Source organism: Euwallacea fornicatus, chromosome 12 (genome assembly GCF_040115645.1).
Source record: "Euwallacea fornicatus isolate EFF26 chromosome 12, ASM4011564v1, whole genome shotgun sequence".
Classification (NCBI taxonomy): Eukaryota; Metazoa; Arthropoda; class Insecta; order Coleoptera; family Curculionidae; genus Euwallacea; species Euwallacea fornicatus.
The window spans coordinates 1,164,434-1,183,340 of NC_089552.1; the positions used below are offsets into that span (position 1 = coordinate 1,164,434).

Sequence of the window (18,907 nt, forward strand, 5' to 3'; positions counted from 1 at the left end):
AATAAAGACTTAAATTATAAATATTTTTATTAAAATCATCATCTGTGCTTGGGTATATACAAATTGTACATAATAAAATCTCTATTTTACAGCTCAAAACAAACGGTTTAAATCTACAATAGTGTACGTTAAATAGAATTTATAATTACTATAATAAAAAAAGGTCTCTTTTGCTTGTATGCGCACTCTTCACAATAAATCGGTAGTCACTTTGTACCCATTTGGTTTTGCATGTAAAAGCCAATTCTATAGAGACATTATTAAAATAATTTTACTCCGCACGATTTTGTCTTATTGTCCTAAATGTTATAGAAATGTGCCAAATTCTCTCGCAATGATTGTACAAACATTATTAGATCCGCTCACAGCCTGGAACACTTAAGTAGTTTTTTGGAAGCAGAAAGTATAGAGAGAAAATGGAAACTTTGCCTGGCCTTTGATCATCTAACTACGTTTATTGTAAACAGTAAATTAGAGTGGGAAAGCCACCAAAATCACCTGAACAATTATTACCAATTTTTTCCCCAAAAAGGCACCATTTTATTCTTTCTGTATTTTTTTTTATCTGCAAGGTGTTGAAATATTACGGAGCTTTTCCGTTGAGTACCTATCATTATTGTAAATGCCGAAACACAGTGAAAGTGCTTAGAACCTGCTCGCACGCTTTCACCACAATATCGATTTTGCCTGCTGCAATCTTCCATTTAAACGATTTTTACAGATAATAATTTAGATATACCGTGTTATTGATTTCTGGTTCGCGTCGTTCCATTAATAAAGCCGAATACCCTTTCAATGTGTTTATGCTTTACAACTTAAACGCGTACTTTACACCCTATAGAAACCCCTGCAAAAGCGCGTAGTGATATGTCTGCGATTTGCCAAGAAATAAACGCCAAAATTTCTAAATTATCCTGTACATATCACAAATGGATTAAACTTGAGTCTTATTTTTCGCAATTTTTCCGAAGCACGTTCTGACTAGAAAGAGATTTTTGCAGGAGTTCTTAGCTCGTGCGTATAAAAATATTTGAATTAGGGAGTTTCACCACTGTAGTAGGCACTTTTAGTCGCTAAGATTTAATTTTTCACGGCTCATACGATACAAGACACGTCGAAATACCAATAGACACAAGGATCGCCTATTAAAAATTACTTACAAATTACCTTTTAAAAAACTAGGCAAATTCTTAACAAAAACACAATATACAAGCAAATCTACAGGTCTATACAAACTTTGTTTTACTGTTTAGCACAGTAGAGTCTACGAATCTACTCGTAGAGAAAATGATGTCTTATTGCTATGCAATGAAAGCTTTCTCCATTCAAGATGTGGTGGTAGGTACTTATGGATAAAGACATTTTTTTTTAATAAATATTAAAAAATAATCAAGCAGATTTATGGTAAATTAGTGAGGGCTAAACCTTCCCGAATGGACACAGCAATTGTTGATAAAGCCAAAACAAAACCGTCTTGAGATTCAGCAATGAGTTAAAATAAAAATTATAGGAAATAAAGTAATATACTTGACTACTTATTGGATCATTCCTCGCTTCATTTTGCACCGTTCCACTAGTTTGTTGGTCTACATGGACTTTGGCCAGCCGGGCCGGAAAATCCCGGCGTTCACTGTTTAACATTTTTTGTGGGCACACTCTACATCACTTCATCAATAATATTTTGATTTGATAAGCGATGCCCAGTTTAACATGATGCACGGGGCCGCACAGTTTTCACTGTTTTATATGAGAATCATTTTTGAATATACTAAACAGTCACTTTTTTCTAATTTAACCCTTCTCATCTTCATCCATTTAGAATATCATGTATGATATATCAATATCATCAACTTTATGTACATCATATATTTCCAATACACAATTCGATAAATTGTGTATTAGAAATGGAAAATGGACACAACAACAAAACCAATTTGAATGCACTATAACTGCAATTTACCCTCATTGCAAGGTACTATCAAAAAAACAGTAGCACAGACCAACTCTTTACGATTCAATGTGATGTAAGCACTGAGAAAAACTAGTTAGCTTTAAACCCGATGTGTAGGACAGATTTTTCATTTGTTGGTAAGTCAGGGTATATTCATTAAATCATAATACTCCCTTTAATTTTTTTTTCATATTCACTCCTAGTTGGGAGAGTTTTCTGCGCAGTTTTGACCGCAACCAACCAAAACATAACCAACACTGAAAAACCGCTTACGCCCCGAGTGTTTCTGCCTGAATTTCTGACACCTTTTCAGTCGTTTCAGCAGCCAACCCATTGGTAGTCTGAACTTCCTTCTGCACTACTATATCCCCTGGACTTACCTCTTCCACACCTTTTTTGTTTGGTTCTTTCGGTGTTTCTACTACATTGGTCGACTCGTCAGTGTCACACGCACAGGCACTAACACTATCACTACTAGCTTCCTCCTTACGCTCTTCAACCTTATCACCTTTGGGGTCACTATTTATATTTGACACTAGTTCAGTTTCCTTCTCGTTTTTGCTAGTGAGAAGGACAGAGTTTTCAGTTTCGATGCGGCTTTCAAGAGGTTCGGTTTTGTCACCGCATTTAACCACACTTTCCTTTATTTCCTCAACAGCTGTCTCGCCTGTAGTGTTATCTTTTTCTTCTGGTTTTGGAGGTTCTTGCGCTGGTTCCGATGGAGTTTCTTCAACTAAAGGCTTGGACTTTTCTTCTTTGTCTAGGGTTGGAAGTATTTTAACTGAAAATGATAGATTGCTCAATAGAAACAGCATGATCATGGTGCCTGGTACCCACTAACAAATTACGAATATGCAGGGTGATTTGTGCATTACTCATGGTGATAAGTGCCCTACAGAGTTAACAATAAAAATATAAATATAAATAAAATATAATTAGCACCATTTTAACTCCCTTAGTACCTACCTGTTTCTGATTTATCATTGATCCCAACAGGCGACGGTTCTTTGTTCTCTGTTTCTTGAGATTTACTCTCATTTGAAGAATCCTTCACAGCCTCTGCACTTTCCTCTTGAGCGTCCCCAGTCAAATTTTCGCAGACTTCCTTTTCCGAAAGCTTTTGCGTCTTCCCCGAACTTTTCGGCAGCTTCTCCTCCTCCGTGTTACTCTTATTAGATTCCCGTTTTGTATCAGCCTTAGCAACACTCGCTTCTTTGGCTTTGCTCTGACTCAGCTTTACCAATGCAGTTTCTAAACTCTTTTCATTTTTCACACCTGTCGAAGCCTCTTTCGTTTTCTTCGGTGCTTTCTGCAGTTGATGGTTTTGTTGCCCGTTGTTGTTAGCTTTCGAAGAGGTATGATTGTTTAGTTTCGTAGAACTTGAATGCTTTGGACTTATCCCGGGATTGGACGGCTGTTGTCCAATTGAGCCGGTTGGGTTTAGGCCGATATTAAGGCCAAAACCATGTGGGAGGGGAGGAGGTACTAAACCTGCGGCTGCAGCTGCTGCGATACGTTGAGTGTACCACAAACTGCAAGAGAAAAACTGTATAATAACATAACTTCAGTGTTCTCCCTCCCTGCTTACGCAACCATGAATATTGTAATGTTTTGAGGGCGAACTTACTTATGACAAGCTGCCATAAACCGAGGGTCGTAACTGGGAAAGCCCCCCGCTGGATACAGGAACTGATTGGGGTTCAGTGTTGGACTGGCCAAATTCGGTATGTAGGGATTCGGCGGCGTAGTTAAGCTGATTTTATCCCTTTGTTGTTTGGGAGATAGCGCGTTTAATAATGGAGGAGTAGAAGATGAGGTAGTAATGGTCGTTGATGCTGAAATGAGTGCTGCTTTCAGAATAAACTCATTGAGGTTTTTTATCGACCCAGTAGCAATTTTGTTGCGCAACACATAGTCTGTGCCAGCGTACGGAAGATCCTTTTAGTAGCTCGAAAACTATATTTTTATTGCTTTAACGGGGTAGATCGCTTCACCCAAACGGCCACAAAGAGGCGGCAGTTTTAGGGACAACCTGAGCCCCTCAAAAAATTGAGACTAGAACGCTAGCATGTAAGCCGAGAGTTACCACGGCTCGAATATTTTCCTTACTCATAAGTTTAAGGCACAAACGATATTGGCTTGCAATTGCATGTGTTCATCGTGATGTTAGGTTCATGGGAAGCATTTGTCGCAAGCGCCATCTTTGAGCGCTTCCTTACAGTTTTGCTTAGGTCAAGTAGAGGCATCTACCATTATATCATTGCATCGATCAATAACTAGCGAAATTTCGATACTTTTATGTTGAGAGCAGTATATGTTTTAAAGGAAATATTAAATTAAGGAATTAATGGCTTATTAAGTGACAAAATTTTAGATTATTTACGACCAGAAATCGTAATGAAATGGGGGCGAATTTTGTGTTGATATTTTTGGACATCAGAAAACGATCTCTGACACTCCACCATTTCTAGCTCAGTTACTGACACTTTAAGATCCAACGCACACGAACACAAATCATCACTTTACTTACTTACCCGTCGAACCCCCATTTGCGCTCGCTCTCACTTTGGGCGAATGCGGACTTTTCGGAGATCTTCGTTCGCTCTTTGGTGAGCTCTGCTGCAACTTAAGCGGGTTGAAAATCGACACCGAACTGATGTTGATCTTCAAATCGCCGGAACCGGAGGAATTAAGTCTAAAATTGCTTTGAATTATTTTCATTCATTCATACCAACAGCCAACGGCACTCACCTCAATTCCGCATTCGCATGAGGCCCTGACTGCATATTGCTTAAACTGGTCGTTTCTGGTGCCTTCTCACTAATCGGCCTTAAAGTTTTCGGATCGATTTTAACTATTGAATGTTTCTTGATCTCACTCTTCTCTGACTTGCCCTTTGGAGTCTCTTGTCCCTTATCTTTGTCTTGGCTAATTTGAACTTGATACATGGGTTTCACGCCCGAAGCAGGATTTCCTAGATATCGAGGCATGTTACGCCCCTTGAAAAATTTGGGCGGTCGCACATTTTTTAAGCCACCTCCCAGTCGCCCTTGCGCCGCTGCCCCTGCTAAATTTGCCAGCTTTGCGTTCTGATTAACTTTCGCTATTTGGGAGTTGATTTGAGAGTTCCAGCTTTTTGGAGGATCCCTAAGAGTCTTGTAACCTATCGGGGTGGAAGGTTTTGGTTTTACCGAAGTTGAGGTATCGGATACATTTTGGGACGTGGCCTTCAGAGAGCTTTCTACTGATTTTGCATCTGAGCTCGCCATAGAAATTGTTGTCTGTGGAGTTGATTCACCTCTAATATGCAAATTTTGGTGATGCGGCAGTTGAGAGGGGGTGATTATAGGAGGGTGGTGAGAGTTTTGATATTGGTGGGATGGAGGTTTGCTTATGCAGAGCTTCTAAAAAACAAACAAACAAACAATAAACAATATCAATTTCGCATAATTTAGTTGTTTAAAAACGTCTTATCAGCACAAATCTGAGGCGATGGAAACCTAATTTCCGAGGCAAACAATTAAGGACCGCATTCTAAGCCTTATAAAAGCCTTGTTTGTTTACCCCAGAATCATATTTATTAAAGGAGCGTTTAAAGAAAATCATACCTCAGCCTTCTCATGGCTCTCTTCTTTATCTCCGTTCCTCTCCTTGGGCATGTAACATGGCACGTTTCCAGAATTGTTATTCTTCTGAATCTTACTGAGTGACACACCCTTACTGAGCTGATTTAAGTAGTTCGGGCTCCTGTTTATTATTATAGGCTTTGATGGGCTGTTTTCTGTAATATTTTTTTGGGCAGCCGTTACTAGGCTAGCAGTCAAGTTATGCACTTTGTCGCCAATTTCTATATGTCGACATTCACCATTTCGGTTCATTTTTGATGAATGCTTCTTTAAAGGATGGTTGTTCGATAGACTCATAATACCAATAGAATGGTTTAAGATGGTCGGCTTAGGCAGCTTTGTGGGCAATTCAGAGGCAAACTTTTCACTCTCTTCCATTTTCCGTTTTAAAGAATTGTTTTGCTTTAATATGCTGTTTAGTGGCAGTTCTTTGTTCGCGTCTGTCGGCGTCTTTGGTGGTGGCCTAAGAACAATTTGAAACAGTATTATCTAGGGTGATTCTAGTTTTAATTGGAAAGTTTAACAGACATTAGTACTTTGAATAAAAAACAGAAATGTTCATATGAATTTGTTTTAAAAGTTCATATATCTTATATTTATTTCTCGCAACTTTCATAAACTTTATAGCTGCTTACCTATAATCAGTAAAAACTGTAGTTAAAATACACTTACCCTAAATTGCAGCTTTCCTCCGATTTGGTACTGCACATGCTCTTATTAATAGTACTAAATACGGTGGTAGTACCGCAGGAAGATCGTGATACACCGTTCGCGTTCACATTTAAAGGAATCACAGATAACTCACTGTTCAAGTTTAAAGTTTCACTGAGTTCTATGCTCCTGGGTAAAACTGAAGAAGGCTTTGAGGTCACAGACGTTCTGGCCGCGCTATTCACTGTTATGGTGAAGAGGGAGCTTAAAGGAGCAGTACTCTGACTTTCCGCAATGGTCACGGATTTCGGTATGGCAGTTGTTGTTATGGTCGGAGTATTGGTAGTAGTAGTATCGATTGTGCTAATTGGAACTGGGGGATCTTTCGTGCAAGTATTTTGCTCTGTTGCCTCCGCCACTGTAGGGTTTGATTGCTTTTCAGTGGAATCTTCCAAAATCTTGCTTTCATTTATCACAATTTCGCTCTTGAACTTGGCGGTGGCGTCTAGTAGCTCCAGGGCATCCTGTATGCCTGTAATAGACATCTCTCCGTTTTCGCTAATCCGCAGCTGCACCTCTTTCCAATTGTTGCTGTTAGAAGTTGAGTTTTCTTTCTCCAGGTCCACACCCTCGAGTTTGGGTTTTTTGGCCCAGCGCTCGTAAATTTTGTACGTCAGATCTAAAGTACCCATCTGGAATTAAAATCACTAAAATACTGATCTTCATTTGGCAATGAGCTTTATTTACCTTCTTCCATGAATGAATGTAAGCCACATCCATGAGCGACCAGGAAGGAGACAGCACCTCTTGCTTATAAAAGATGTCGACCCTGTGACGATCAGTGAGGTCGTATTTGGCGCTAATGAGTTTTTTTAGATGAGCAATTGATACCGCACTCGAGCAGCGTAAGTACCTTCAAACAAAAGCAAAAACGACATTAAAACTAATTGTTACGCCGCTGGTGAGATTCAACGATGCCAAGGCCACAAACTACTTGTTGATCACTGAGACGCCAGTTCCAATACGGGCTCGTCAAAGCGATACAAGCAAAGGTTTATAGTCTGATAAGCGTTTCCGCAGGCCTAATTTCCAATTTACACGTGAAGAATCGTTTACATATTTAAAACAGACTCTTTTCAGGTGAAGAAATAAGATATTTCAGGTGTGGCAGACTGTAAAACAGCAAAAATGACGGACTATCAACAATTAAGCGACAAGGAAAAACTACAATTGATCAAAGATTCAGTGAAAAGTTATCCGGACTTCCCGGTGCCTGGTGTGGTTTTCAGGTAGGCATCTCTGTTGCATCATTTTACGGTTTAAGTACTTTGATAAATAACCCAAATATTGATAACCTTCACCTGACTATTTCTAATCAAATTGCGGGTTGTTAGCGAAAATAGCAGTGGCGGTGCGGGGGTAAGTGTAAATTTAGCGATTCCTAAAATTATTCACTTTTAAATGCTTTATAAACTATAGTGACAAAAGGAGTACTGGGCGCACGATGTTATTGATCGTGTGTGCCTAGGGATATTTTTTACGTTTAAACAAATAAATAATTAACAATTATGAAACTTATTATTTTCAATACAATAACAAAGGATATTTATTTCTTTATCAGTTACAATAAGAAAACTTATATTATTAATGCCCTAAAAAAATATAAGGTGAAACAAAACATGAATTTCTTTCATGTAAAAATAATTCAAGCAGTGTTCTTTTGAATCAGCGTAAACAAATTAAAAAATTAAAATTAATATCTCATGTAAGCCCCTCTATAACTCAGTCCTGTATGGAACCCACTGGACATACTTAAAATTAAATAATCCAAAAAATCCTGCCTTATCGCCTATTTTGAATTCATCAGGATACACATCAACAATAAAATATGATAATATTGTGATCTGCAAAAAATGTTTATATAAAAAATTGTTTTGGCTTGAAACTATTTTATTTAATATTTTGAGCAAAAAATTATTATTTTTCATTTTAAGAAAATACCTAATATCCCTAGACATTTGCAATGTGTGTGTTTATGAAAATAGAAGGCCCATAAAATTTTTATTTCCACTGTTATTATCACGCACAATATTTATATAAAAAAGGTCCAGCAGCATTACCTCGGAATATTTTCAGTTTCGACGCTGACTCCTTCACAAGTTCATTACATAATTAAATATTTTTATTGATTTGTACTTTAGTAATGCTTGTAGTGATGGGATTGATATCCATCAGCTGGTTTTTAATCAATCGAATTAGTGGCTATCATCGGGATCAATTCGATCAGTTAAAAATCTGGATATGCAATTAGTGTATCTTGATTTCTTGTAAACCTTAACCAAGTTTGGAGCATATACAACAAGACTTTCATATACTTTTAAAAAATGAGAGTTGGTATAATATTCAATTGATACTAGAAATAAAACCCTAATTTTTTTTAGTTATCTTGTAGGGGACAGTTCATGGACCTTAATGAATATCCTTAGCTTTTTTCTTTATTATATTTCTCACATAAGATACATTTCTAACATTCACTTTTCCTAAATAAGACTAAATGCCAAGCAGAGCCTTTCTTCAATATCTTAAAACTCTGATAACCCATTTGTATCATGTTATAAAACGCCATGAAAATAATTTCAGTTTAACTAAAATCAAAGTTCTATTTCAGAGACTTGTTCAGTGTGTTAGAAAATCCTCCAATCTTTGCATTATTGAAAGAACTCCTAATCAAGCAAGCGAAACAAATCCAACCTCCAATTCAAAGTGTGGTGGGACTAGATGCCAGAGGATTTTTATTTGGCCCTTTAATTTCCTTAGATTTGCAAGTCCCCTTTGTACCAATAAGAAAAAAAGGAAAATTGGCAGGAAAAGTCCATAGTCACAAATATTCCTTGGAATATGGAGAAGTATTTTAGATTTTTGATTTCTTTAACTAAATTGTTTAAAATTCAATATTTTTAGGACACTGTGGAGATTAAGGAAGATGCCATAAAATCGGGTCAAAGAGTTCTGATTGTGGATGACTTATTGGCTACTGGAGGTACACTAAATGCAGCCTGTAATTTAGTATCTCAAGTTGGAGGTGTGGTGGTTAAATGTTTAGTTGTTATCGAACTGGTAGACTTAAAAGGAAGAGACAAACTACCTGTAGAAGTTTTACCTTTAACACAATTTTAATACAGGCACATTCTTTACCAATAATTAACCTCATCAAATGGAAATTTTTATACTTGCAAAAACGTGCCGTGATCTAGTAAATAGTATTTCCTGTTTAGAGTAATTCATTATCACTAATTTTAATCAACAAACAAGAATTTTGTACCTCAATAATTAATAAATAATAATTGTGATTTCATCTTTAACTTACCTTGGTGTTGCAGTGCAGGCATAATAATTCAAGGTGAGATTAATAGATTCCTCAGGGGTCAATATAAACTCATAGAGAGCAGCCACATTTTCTTCACATATTGATGGTTTTGTAGAAGGATTTGACTCATAAAACAATTTCCTTCTTTTAGACTCATCTTGAAAAACACAGACTTACACCCAAAACTCAAACCTCATTGTACAACTTACTATGATACAATCTTGGAACCACCTTGTAAACAAGGTCCTGTATAGTTTTGTCTTGCCGAATGTTGAGCAATGGTTTTGTTTTGTGTACTTGCACATCGCAAATGGGACAGTATTTGTTTGACTCCAAATATTTCACAATGCAGCTTCGACAAACTGTTACAAGATTAGTTATTCAAATTTTCATTCAGCCAGGATACTTACAAGTATGTAAACATTCGATTATAGTGGTGGCATCCACAAAATAGCCCTTGCACAGTTTACAAGTGATGCAACTATTTAGCTTGCTCAAGGACCTCTTTGCAGCCGTGTCCTTGTGCATCATAGTCTTAGGGCTGTGTTTGTCCATTTACATGTCTATCAATGCTCCTCAAAGTGTGTTTTCCTTTCCATAAGTAGGTCTCCATGTGTCCATATTGTTTACCTTGTGCTGTTTGGATGTTCTGCTTAAGGGGACCATAGCTGAGGTTGAAGGTGAGTTCGTGTATGTTGTTTTATAAGGACTTTAAGTAGTTTAAAGGTTTTTTTAAGCGATATTTACTAGTGTTTTTGTTTGACACGAATCTGGCGACTGTTCGTGACAGCTATGTTATAATGCAAAAATGGCGTCCTCTGGGAATAACGTTTTAATTGCGAGCACGTCGATAATTTCTTACCGTTACAATTTCCCGTAAAAGCAGACGAGTTTCGGATTCTTATTAGCAAACAAACGTACACGGAACGGATTTAGAAAATGTTTATTTTTCGAGAAAAAATACACCACAATCAAACGCATTAATTTTCGCCATTTTATAAACCAGCTACCGACAAAAAATTGACAACTTTGACGTGATGATGACGTACGGATTAGCGGTAATTCGTTAACACCAAACATGAACACAGGCCATTACCGTCCACCACTTTACTATGAAATGAGAAATTATAATTGTGCATACGAAAAATAACTGTTAGAAGTTCTAACTTATTTTATTACCGCTTAAAATTCATTTTGCGTTGTTTAAATCGTTCAATCATAATAATCTATTATACTGTAAGAAGATAGACGATTGTTCACAAAAAAGTTATATGACAAAAATCATAAGTTGTTATGTAGATAAAGTAGATGAAAACTCATTTCAGTATATTAAATTGCAGATTTGCTGGATATTGGTTATAACTGTAGACTACCTACCATATATAATATTCTCCCAATGCGGTGAAGCGGTAAATAGCCCAGTAATATAAATCAAGATATCAAAGTCTTTTAAATTTTATATATGAAAAGTTTTGAGATTGTATATCTGGCTGCCTGTCTTGAACTCAACTGTTATACAGTCGATTGAATTTTAACCTTAATTTTTGTGAAAACCTACAAACCAAATCAAACAAATTTCTCAAAATTTTAACTCATTAACACTTATTGCCAAGTGACATTACTTAATAACAGATTAAATTAAATGCAAATTAACACTTAATTTTGTTAAGCGATGCAAATCGCACCCTGAGTTACTTTAAATCGAGTAATGAGCACCATCCTGTGGATCCTCTGCAGCCCTAAATGCTACAAATACGACAAATTAGAGCTCCGAAAGGATTATGTATATCACATGGAGCCCCGAAACTTTGTTTTTGATAAACGCCACAAAAAGGTTTTGGAACTTGACTGTGTTTTTGTGCATTATTTCATCCAAGAGCTGAATTTAAGTCAGTTTTATCGAACCTGTGTTATTTGGAATGTACACAATTGGAGAGGGCCAGATGTTTTGCTCTTAGTACCTACCAAACGAGATTTAATAGATTATAATTGGTAAGTTTGTCTTTTACAGTAGTTACCTATACATTATATTTCACAAAACAATGAATTTGGAATACGGAACTTGAGAAATTTTGGTTACGGAACATATTAAAATTAGGAATGAAAGGATGTATGAATTGGCCAGAGAAAGGTGTGAAATTGACCATGCCTTCAGTTGGTTGTCTACTCTGGGGGGAGCCTTCTCAGCTCTTGGAGATTATTTTGCAAAATGTGCAGATACTGCTGGAAAAATTTCCTTTCATCAATTAAAATTGGCATTTAGGATAGGTATTCTATGAGCCCTATTATCAAAACTTTTAATATTTGCATGCTAATTTTACAGGAGATCCCAACATGCAGGCCAGGTGCAGATTATATTTAGCTTTAAGTTTAATTCAAAAAAAGAGATTTGCCCTTTCTGCTAAGATAATTAGAAAGCAGTTCCAGATCGCCAAATGTCAAATAGTAGTGGATGAGAGGTTGGTCAAAATGTGCAAAGGTATTTGGGCGAAATTGCAGTATGAACACAGTTTGTATATGAATAGAAAGAAAATAAAGAGGTAATAATAGAGCAAAAAGTTTTTTTTTTTGGACAAAATACGTTACACGATGGCACCACTTTTGATTAAGAAGGGTTTGGAAACAAAAGAATAACGCTTCTGTCATTAGTGTTAATGGCGTCCCCTGCGTTTCCCTTCTTTCGCTTAAAAAAATGATCAAATTTCAACAGAAAATGTACATAAAATTTGAAAAAATGTGTGCGAACTCAAAGATGAATTAAGTTCGAACGTAATGCGTGTTTGTGCGGGATTGCGTCCGGTTCAAAACGGGTAAAAATTGCGCTTTAAAATTCGATTTCATTTACCAATACCGGGGATATCTCTCGTTTACCTTCGAGTTTTCGAAATCGCACGATAACAGAGTAGCATTCTCAGATGAAGTTCAAATTGAATAAAATAGTTTTCAGCGATTGAAAAGAAAGAGGTCATAGGCGGACGTGAGGCCAGGCAGTGCAGTGCACGTTACGGCGAAAATAAACAGGAACGGACCTTCCTCTTTTAAATAGCCGATGGATAATCATTCCAAATGGTTTGGGGTGAGTGATTTTGTTAGCGTATAGTTTTTGCTAGCTGGAACAGAACCTATGGCTCCATACAGGACAATTAATTGTAATAGTTTTTAATAATTAAAGTAAGTCAAAAATAAATAAGCAAATGTAACGCAAACTGGCAAAAAATATTCCGAATCGTAATTCTTATATATTTTCAAATAATAATTCTTATATATCTTATTATACATAAAACGTTTTACTTTTAAACTATAATATAATACCTATAGTATAAAGTAACTTCCAGGATTTGCCTAAATTTACACCACTAGAGAGATACAGCTAAATTTATCTATTAAGTTTACAATGTATGCAAAACAGGCAAAAGAGACAGAAGTAAATCAAACCCATTTGAAATTGCATAGGCCCGTAGCATTTAAATTTTCTCTTTTATTATGTTTATTAACAAGTACTACCACACTGGTACAAGAAAGAGAAAAATTATCCGGAACAAATAAACGCTTTATTTATTATTGAGGCAATTAAGACTTCCCTGCCTTGGTGTCCGTTGTAGGACCTCCTTGAACTGACTGTGTTTCTGCGGGTGCAGGCGGGGAATATCCCCGAGGCGGCTGGTCTCCAGATTTTTCGTCTGGCATAAATTTCACTGCAAAAGAAGCACATTTGCAATTTACGAGAAAGTTCGAGAAACACCTCTTCCCTATGAGATTAAAGGGTATCCAATATGTCTTCACAAGTGTTAGCTGTCTGTCTTTCTGTGTTTCAATTACCCGTTTTGTATGGTATATGCGAGTAGATGATGGTGAAAATACAGTAAATGTCATAAGAGAGCGAGCATAAAAATGTGTTATCAAAAGGGTTTTGGAACGCACCACACCGAATGCTGGAGCGGTGACTTCCATCGACCTTAATAAGTATGTCATGCTGAAACGTAGTAAAATATTGTCAAGTTTATTAGTGTGGCAATTTTACCTGAATGCATTTGAAGGGTCTTCGTCCAGTTGCCTTCCATTCCGCACAGTTACATCAAAGTAAATGACACGTAGTTTTTATGTATATGATATATTTATACATTGTTATTGACTAAAGACACATAAGAACAAATATCTTGCTTCGTGAACTAATGGATAGAAAATTTTATTTTTATATAACTATAATATACAAAATGCTTACATGGCTGCAAAAGAGCTCACGTTTTTTTTTTAATGTAACGTAGTTCTTAAAGCGCATTTTCTACAGCCGTGTATTGCCCTCTTAAAAAAAGACTTAATAACAAAAGTATCTTTTTATGTATCTATTATAACATCTAAAGTTTTGAATCTATGAGAAGGATGTACGAGTGTGACCTATCAACCGCCCTTCGATGTATTAAAGGAAAGCTGCGTTAGGATGTCAGAAGAAAGGAATTGAGTATATCAGCTTATTTACGTATACCTACTATAGGCTTTCATGTCGCTATTAAAGCACATTCAAGAATTCCTTTTATTCGTATGAGAGTCAACATCGCTATGGATTCGCAACTAAAAGTTAACTTTGTAATATTAATAAAGGTGCTCGTATTGTATGTATTATTGTTAAAGTGTATGTTACACAGTTATTTTTTAATAGTTATCTCGAAAGTAATTAAAAATCCTAATAAAATACCTTTCTAATTTCTATTCCTATAGTCTTCAGACCGTCAAGCATACTAGCATTATACAGGGTACAGATAAAAGCTATTAATCAGGTTGATAATATCGCACAACTCTCAAATGTACGACACACACGAATTGGTATTATTACATATCCAAAACTGCCTGCTTCTATCATATTTTTTACAATGGTTCAATGTTAGTTAACAATGACTTAATTTAAACTATGTAATTTGGATATTTTGGTTTACACATTCACCTTCGATGTTGATTCTTAAACTGACGATGGAAAACTCCCGCACCTATTGAATCGAGTTGTAGACCAAAATACACCTTTCTGATCTATGATTTTACATTGCTATTGTTTTATATCCGTAATTCTGAGATGACACACGGTGTGTATGTGCCCGTTTACATTTATATAATGCCGACAGTTCGTTTTTTTGCCAATTCAAACTGCAAAAGAAAAACCGAAAGTTTTAATTTCCTAATTTCGAGATTTGGTACACAACACCATGCTCATGCCCCACTAAAATGCACTTTGGAATGGGAAGTTCTGAATGAAATATACAGAAAATTTATGGAGATAGTACGATGTACATATGTACAATTTTAGACACGGGTTTCAATGGCCGCATGGTCGAGGAGCTTAGGTACGATAATACTGTTTTCCATGGCCATGCAAACTGGGACAACGTCAGTCATATTTTGTCATAATCGAAAACGTCGTTTTTGTCACGAGAGAGACAACATCCGACGTTAAATTTCATCTCGAAGAGATGAATGGTGATGCCAGAACGTAGCCTGCCATTGATGGGGGGTTATAATTGGAAGTAGCCTTAAAAATTCGAATTCAAGGACAATAGGTGAATCACGACACGAAGCAGAACGAAATACGACAAAACTCAATGTTTTATACCCGATCTCCGTCTGCTGGATTGGCGTGTACTATTTAGCAAGGGAATTGAATATCACCCTGTTTTGTTGGTTTCGTGTATACTTGACTGCCGCAATAAAATCGGAACTTCTGAGGCACAGCGTGTGCGAGACGGGCTGGCCATGTCAGTAATAATTAAATTGTTTAATAATTAAATTATCATCTGTGTCATGCATGGTCACAGAAAAAGTATAACTTTGTACTCGTTGAAAATCATTTTCTGTAATTCAAGAACATTACTAAACTCGACTTCGCTTCGTTTGCTAAATTGGTTTCTCAATGACAGAAAATGCAATTTTCGGCACTCGTTGAAGAATGTACTACTTCGTCATTAGGCCACTGTCGATCCTTATCATGAATGATCTTAATAATTGCGTAGAGCGTAAACATAATCATGCAACCACTATGTGAGGTCGGTCTTTCCTGCCTGAACGGCTCAGAAAACTGACGGACCTGTTAGTACGAAACATCTTTATTATCGGCAGCCCCCTTACTATTTTATCGCAGCATTCAAAGAAAACAGGGGAGCCCTAAATCCTCTATTGGTAAATTCATCAGTCTAAAAGCATGCAAAAATACCTACATGGAACTCTCTAAGAAAAATGCCATTTCCACTAATCCATAAAAAAAACTCTATGTGTGACTAATGGAAAATTGAAGAGGGTGATCGTAAATATCGCAAAAAAAAGTCTACTACGCACAAACACACACAGAAAGACAGATAAGATCAGCATATAGGTAAGCGGTAATACATCAAGGCGTGTCAAAACATCGAATAAATTTAAATGAACCTAGTGTGTTTTTGACACTCCTTGCTAAAAGGACACCAAATATCACCACAGATACTTATACAGGGATAGTTCAATTACCAAATATTGCACCCGGACGCGTGAATGACAGTTACATGAAGTTCACTATAGAGAAAAAATCGAAGTTTAGTAGACGTCTATAACGAACTTCCACATTTTTGCCAAATTTTTAGTGATCTTGTTTTAAAAATACTTACTGATGATGATGATTAAAATTACCAAGCCAATCACGCCCATTATGATCATCATCTGCAAAGATGCTACGTTTCAATCAGTTTTCCTTGGTCAATCTCTACGTCTACGCCTTACCTTTAAATTTTGTAACCAGAATTTCCTTTTTAGTTTCCCCGCCTGCTGTTCGAACTGTGAAGCCCCTTGCTGTAAGGCATCTATTGAGAAAATTAATTTAAACTGTGGTTGAAAGGACTTGGTTTGGCACAAGTAACAGATGTGTCAAAGCATTCCCGTTCAAGAGTTTTACTGCATGCACGAGGCAGCTGAGTTCGGTCTTAAATCTTTGCTCAAATTTTTACTTTCACTCATTTTGCTTGTAATTAATAAATTAAATTACGACATACAATTCATTAATTTTTATCAAGAAATTTTTGATACACCTTTTACTTCACACTCATCTCCGGAGAGCTTACCAGCTCTATCGTCTAGCTCCGATAATTTCTGATCCCTCTCCAATACTTTTTCGACATTGGTTTTCATAATGTCAACGACTTCGTCCACCTGCGCCTGTGTCTGTTGGAGCCGTTTCTGGGCGGCGATCTGCTGGGGCGTCCTGGGGCCGCCCACAATGCCGTCGCTGTCTCCGCCCGCCCCCGGACCACCTGTTCCCAAAGTGTCGCCCGCAGACCTTTTCAGTTGATGATATGAGTGAATGATGAAAATGTTCGTTATAAACAAAATAAGTTGCAATGAAGCATAGGAAGCATACGGCGGAAAACACCTCTATCAACAGTTAAATCAGAGTTAGAACTAAGAGCAGTTTTCAATTAAAAGGCACGATGGGAGAGCACTTTAGTGCATTAATTTACATTAGAATACGGTCTAACCGTATTGGAAAAAATATACCGGGTGACTCTGCATACAAGTTACAGACTTATGATTTGAGTTCATATCTGAAAGCGCCTCAACATTACCACAAAGCTAAGATTCTAGTAAAATGCTGAAAAAAAGGTATTAAAGTTATGTAATTTATTTATTATGTCTCTGTCAGTCTAGTGGTTGAGGTAACCGTAATCATGGCTGCAATTATAAAGATTGAGTATACAGAAAAATTTTAATTTGCAGTGAAGTTAATAACACCAACCGTGACAATATTTTTATTCAATGAAGATCGGTTTCCGCCAGGGCAACCTTCGCCATTTTATCAAGAAACCCTCTTAATTACCGATCTTAATTGAGAAAACTATTTCTTTATTTATGAAAATTAGAGAAACAACACGCGAGGTCAACGACGTAAAAAGAGAAAGGGCCAACACTTATAAAAAATGAACAATAAAAACCGAATCAATTTAAATTTCATGGAATAGCATCGGTGTGTTGGTATTTATAATTTGGATTTTCTTTTCTTAAGGCAGCTATATCATTCCAGCCACTTTTGAAAGCTCAAATGTATTTCTACTTTATCACTTTTAATCTTGGATATTAGACGAAGTTTGTTATTCTACGATATAATTGCAATTTTATGAAAAGTAGGGCTGCAGCAATTAGTAAACTTCTAGAAGTTCCATGTTATTATAATAGACTTTTAAATACCCCTTTTCGTTACATCAGTTAAAAATAGAGAAAAGACGCAAATAAGTGGTTAATCATGGAAAACCTTTGGAAACATGGCCACAAAAATAGAAATCAGAGGGACACCTCGATAGTTAGAAAGATTAGATTGGAGGGTGAACTTTGGTCAAGCAATAATGCGCTTGTGCAACCACGTATTTTTCTGATGTGAAATCATCACTTCAACTTTAAAATCAATTTCTAATGAAAAAAAAACAATATTTAAAGAATAATAACAACTAGAATTCGTACATTTTTTGTTCATTTCAGTAAGCACCCACATGTCCTATTCGGCATTGCTCTCAATACGAACTTGGTGCAAATACCTCGGATGATCTTTTACGGCTACGAAGAGAAATAGTTATACAAACGATATTCAAATCACTCTGGAATGGGCGGACTAATTTACTGCCTTTATTTGTCCACCCACGGCAAAACAAAATCGAGTTTCTCGATCGGAATATAATCAATATTGCGTGAATTTTGTTATCAATTAGCTCCATTTTCTAATTATTTATTCTTATTTTAATACAATTGCAACTGCATTTTTCATTGAGAAGGTTGGCATGAAAAATTATTCTAAGAAGCAATAGGGCAGCAAGTTTTCCAGCGACCCAAACCAACCATCGCCGCCCTAATTTTCCTAGCGCAACTTTAAATTAGAAAAAAATTTCAAAGGGCTAAAGCAAAGTAAACAATTCAGAGCAAATGTGAGGTGTACTTACATGGTGCAGTCCTGCAGGGGATTGTTAGTAGCGCGTTTATAATATAGGAAAAACTCGCGGAAATCGGGCACTTCGGTTTCGGGAAAACAGCGGCCCAAACTAGGTTTTCCGATATTGACGCGCGTGACGTCATGCTGGCGCTTCGCGCGGGCGCAGCACCGACCTATCGGCAGCATATGGTAGGTCAGTTTTCTTTCATTAATAAACTCCTAGGGGGCGGGAGCTTGAAGGCAGTACAGGACTTAAATGAAGGGCCTCTCGCCGTTACAGAAAACTGTACGTGTCTTACAAAAATCGATTGTTTGGTTTGCTATAATATATCAATCGACCATCGAGGCTAAAAATTCCTCAAAGACTAATGAGAATCACAAGTGCG

The 18,907-nt window shown here is 36.7% G+C and overlaps 4 protein-coding genes and 1 non-coding gene across 9 annotated transcripts; 2 read left to right on the plus strand and 3 right to left on the minus strand.

Annotated features, from left to right (window-relative positions):
• Window positions 1-9: 9 nt before the first annotated feature.
• On the minus strand, window positions 10-10,625 carry LOC136342379 (polycomb group protein Psc-like). Of its 3 annotated transcripts, none has more exons than XM_066288118.1 (11): window positions 10,006-10,625; window positions 9,805-9,957; window positions 9,596-9,752; window positions 6,976-7,141; window positions 6,250-6,920; window positions 5,560-6,040; window positions 4,703-5,352; window positions 4,486-4,646; window positions 3,579-3,798; window positions 2,918-3,483; window positions 10-2,732 (listed from the first exon to the last, which is right to left on the minus strand). In XM_066288118.1, exons 1-11 carry the CDS (start codon window positions 10,148-10,150, stop codon window positions 2,221-2,223), a joined length of 3,882 nt encoding a protein of 1,293 aa, XP_066144215.1. In that variant the 5' UTR covers window positions 10,151-10,625; the 3' UTR covers window positions 10-2,220. The 3 variants fall into 3 exon arrangements, with proteins under 3 accessions (XP_066144215.1, XP_066144216.1, XP_066144214.1); XM_066288119.1 differs by having other exon boundaries at window positions 3,579-3,786; window positions 4,703-5,355; XM_066288117.1 differs by having other exon boundaries at window positions 4,703-5,355.
• On the minus strand, window positions 3,929-4,077 carry LOC136342762 (U12 minor spliceosomal RNA). The gene has a single exon (XR_010732684.1). It is a non-coding gene; the product is annotated as a U12 minor spliceosomal RNA (small nuclear RNA).
• On the plus strand, window positions 7,232-9,578 carry Aprt (adenine phosphoribosyltransferase). The gene is made up of 3 exons (XM_066288144.1): window positions 7,232-7,517; window positions 8,897-9,134; window positions 9,190-9,578. The coding sequence occupies exons 1-3, from the start codon at window positions 7,417-7,419 to the stop codon at window positions 9,403-9,405; spliced, it is 555 nt and encodes a 184-aa protein (XP_066144241.1). The 5' UTR covers window positions 7,232-7,416; the 3' UTR covers window positions 9,406-9,578.
• A 322-nt stretch (window positions 10,626-10,947) lies between the features above and the next one.
• On the plus strand, window positions 10,948-12,162 carry LOC136342391 (uncharacterized protein F58A4.6). Its single transcript, XM_066288139.1, has 3 exons — window positions 10,948-11,587; window positions 11,694-11,863; window positions 11,919-12,162. The coding sequence occupies exons 1-3, from the start codon at window positions 11,304-11,306 to the stop codon at window positions 12,137-12,139; spliced, it is 675 nt and encodes a 224-aa protein (XP_066144236.1). The 5' UTR covers window positions 10,948-11,303; the 3' UTR covers window positions 12,140-12,162.
• A 652-nt stretch (window positions 12,163-12,814) lies between these two features.
• nSyb (neuronal Synaptobrevin) lies at window positions 12,815-18,722 on the minus strand. 3 transcript variants are annotated; one of them, XM_066288142.1, is made up of 6 exons: window positions 18,532-18,722; window positions 16,669-16,883; window positions 16,331-16,410; window positions 16,219-16,270; window positions 16,082-16,126; window positions 13,159-13,290 (listed from the first exon to the last, which is right to left on the minus strand). In XM_066288142.1, the coding sequence occupies exons 1-5, from the start codon at window positions 18,705-18,707 to the stop codon at window positions 16,113-16,115; spliced, it is 537 nt and encodes a 178-aa protein (XP_066144239.1). In that variant the 5' UTR covers window positions 18,708-18,722; the 3' UTR covers window positions 13,159-13,290; window positions 16,082-16,112. The 3 variants fall into 3 exon arrangements, with proteins under 3 accessions (XP_066144237.1, XP_066144239.1, XP_066144238.1); XM_066288141.1 differs by lacking the exon at window positions 13,159-13,290 and adding an exon at window positions 13,691-14,731; XM_066288140.1 differs by lacking the exon at window positions 16,082-16,126 and having other exon boundaries at window positions 12,815-13,290.
• Between the last annotated feature and the right edge of the window lie 185 nt (window positions 18,723-18,907).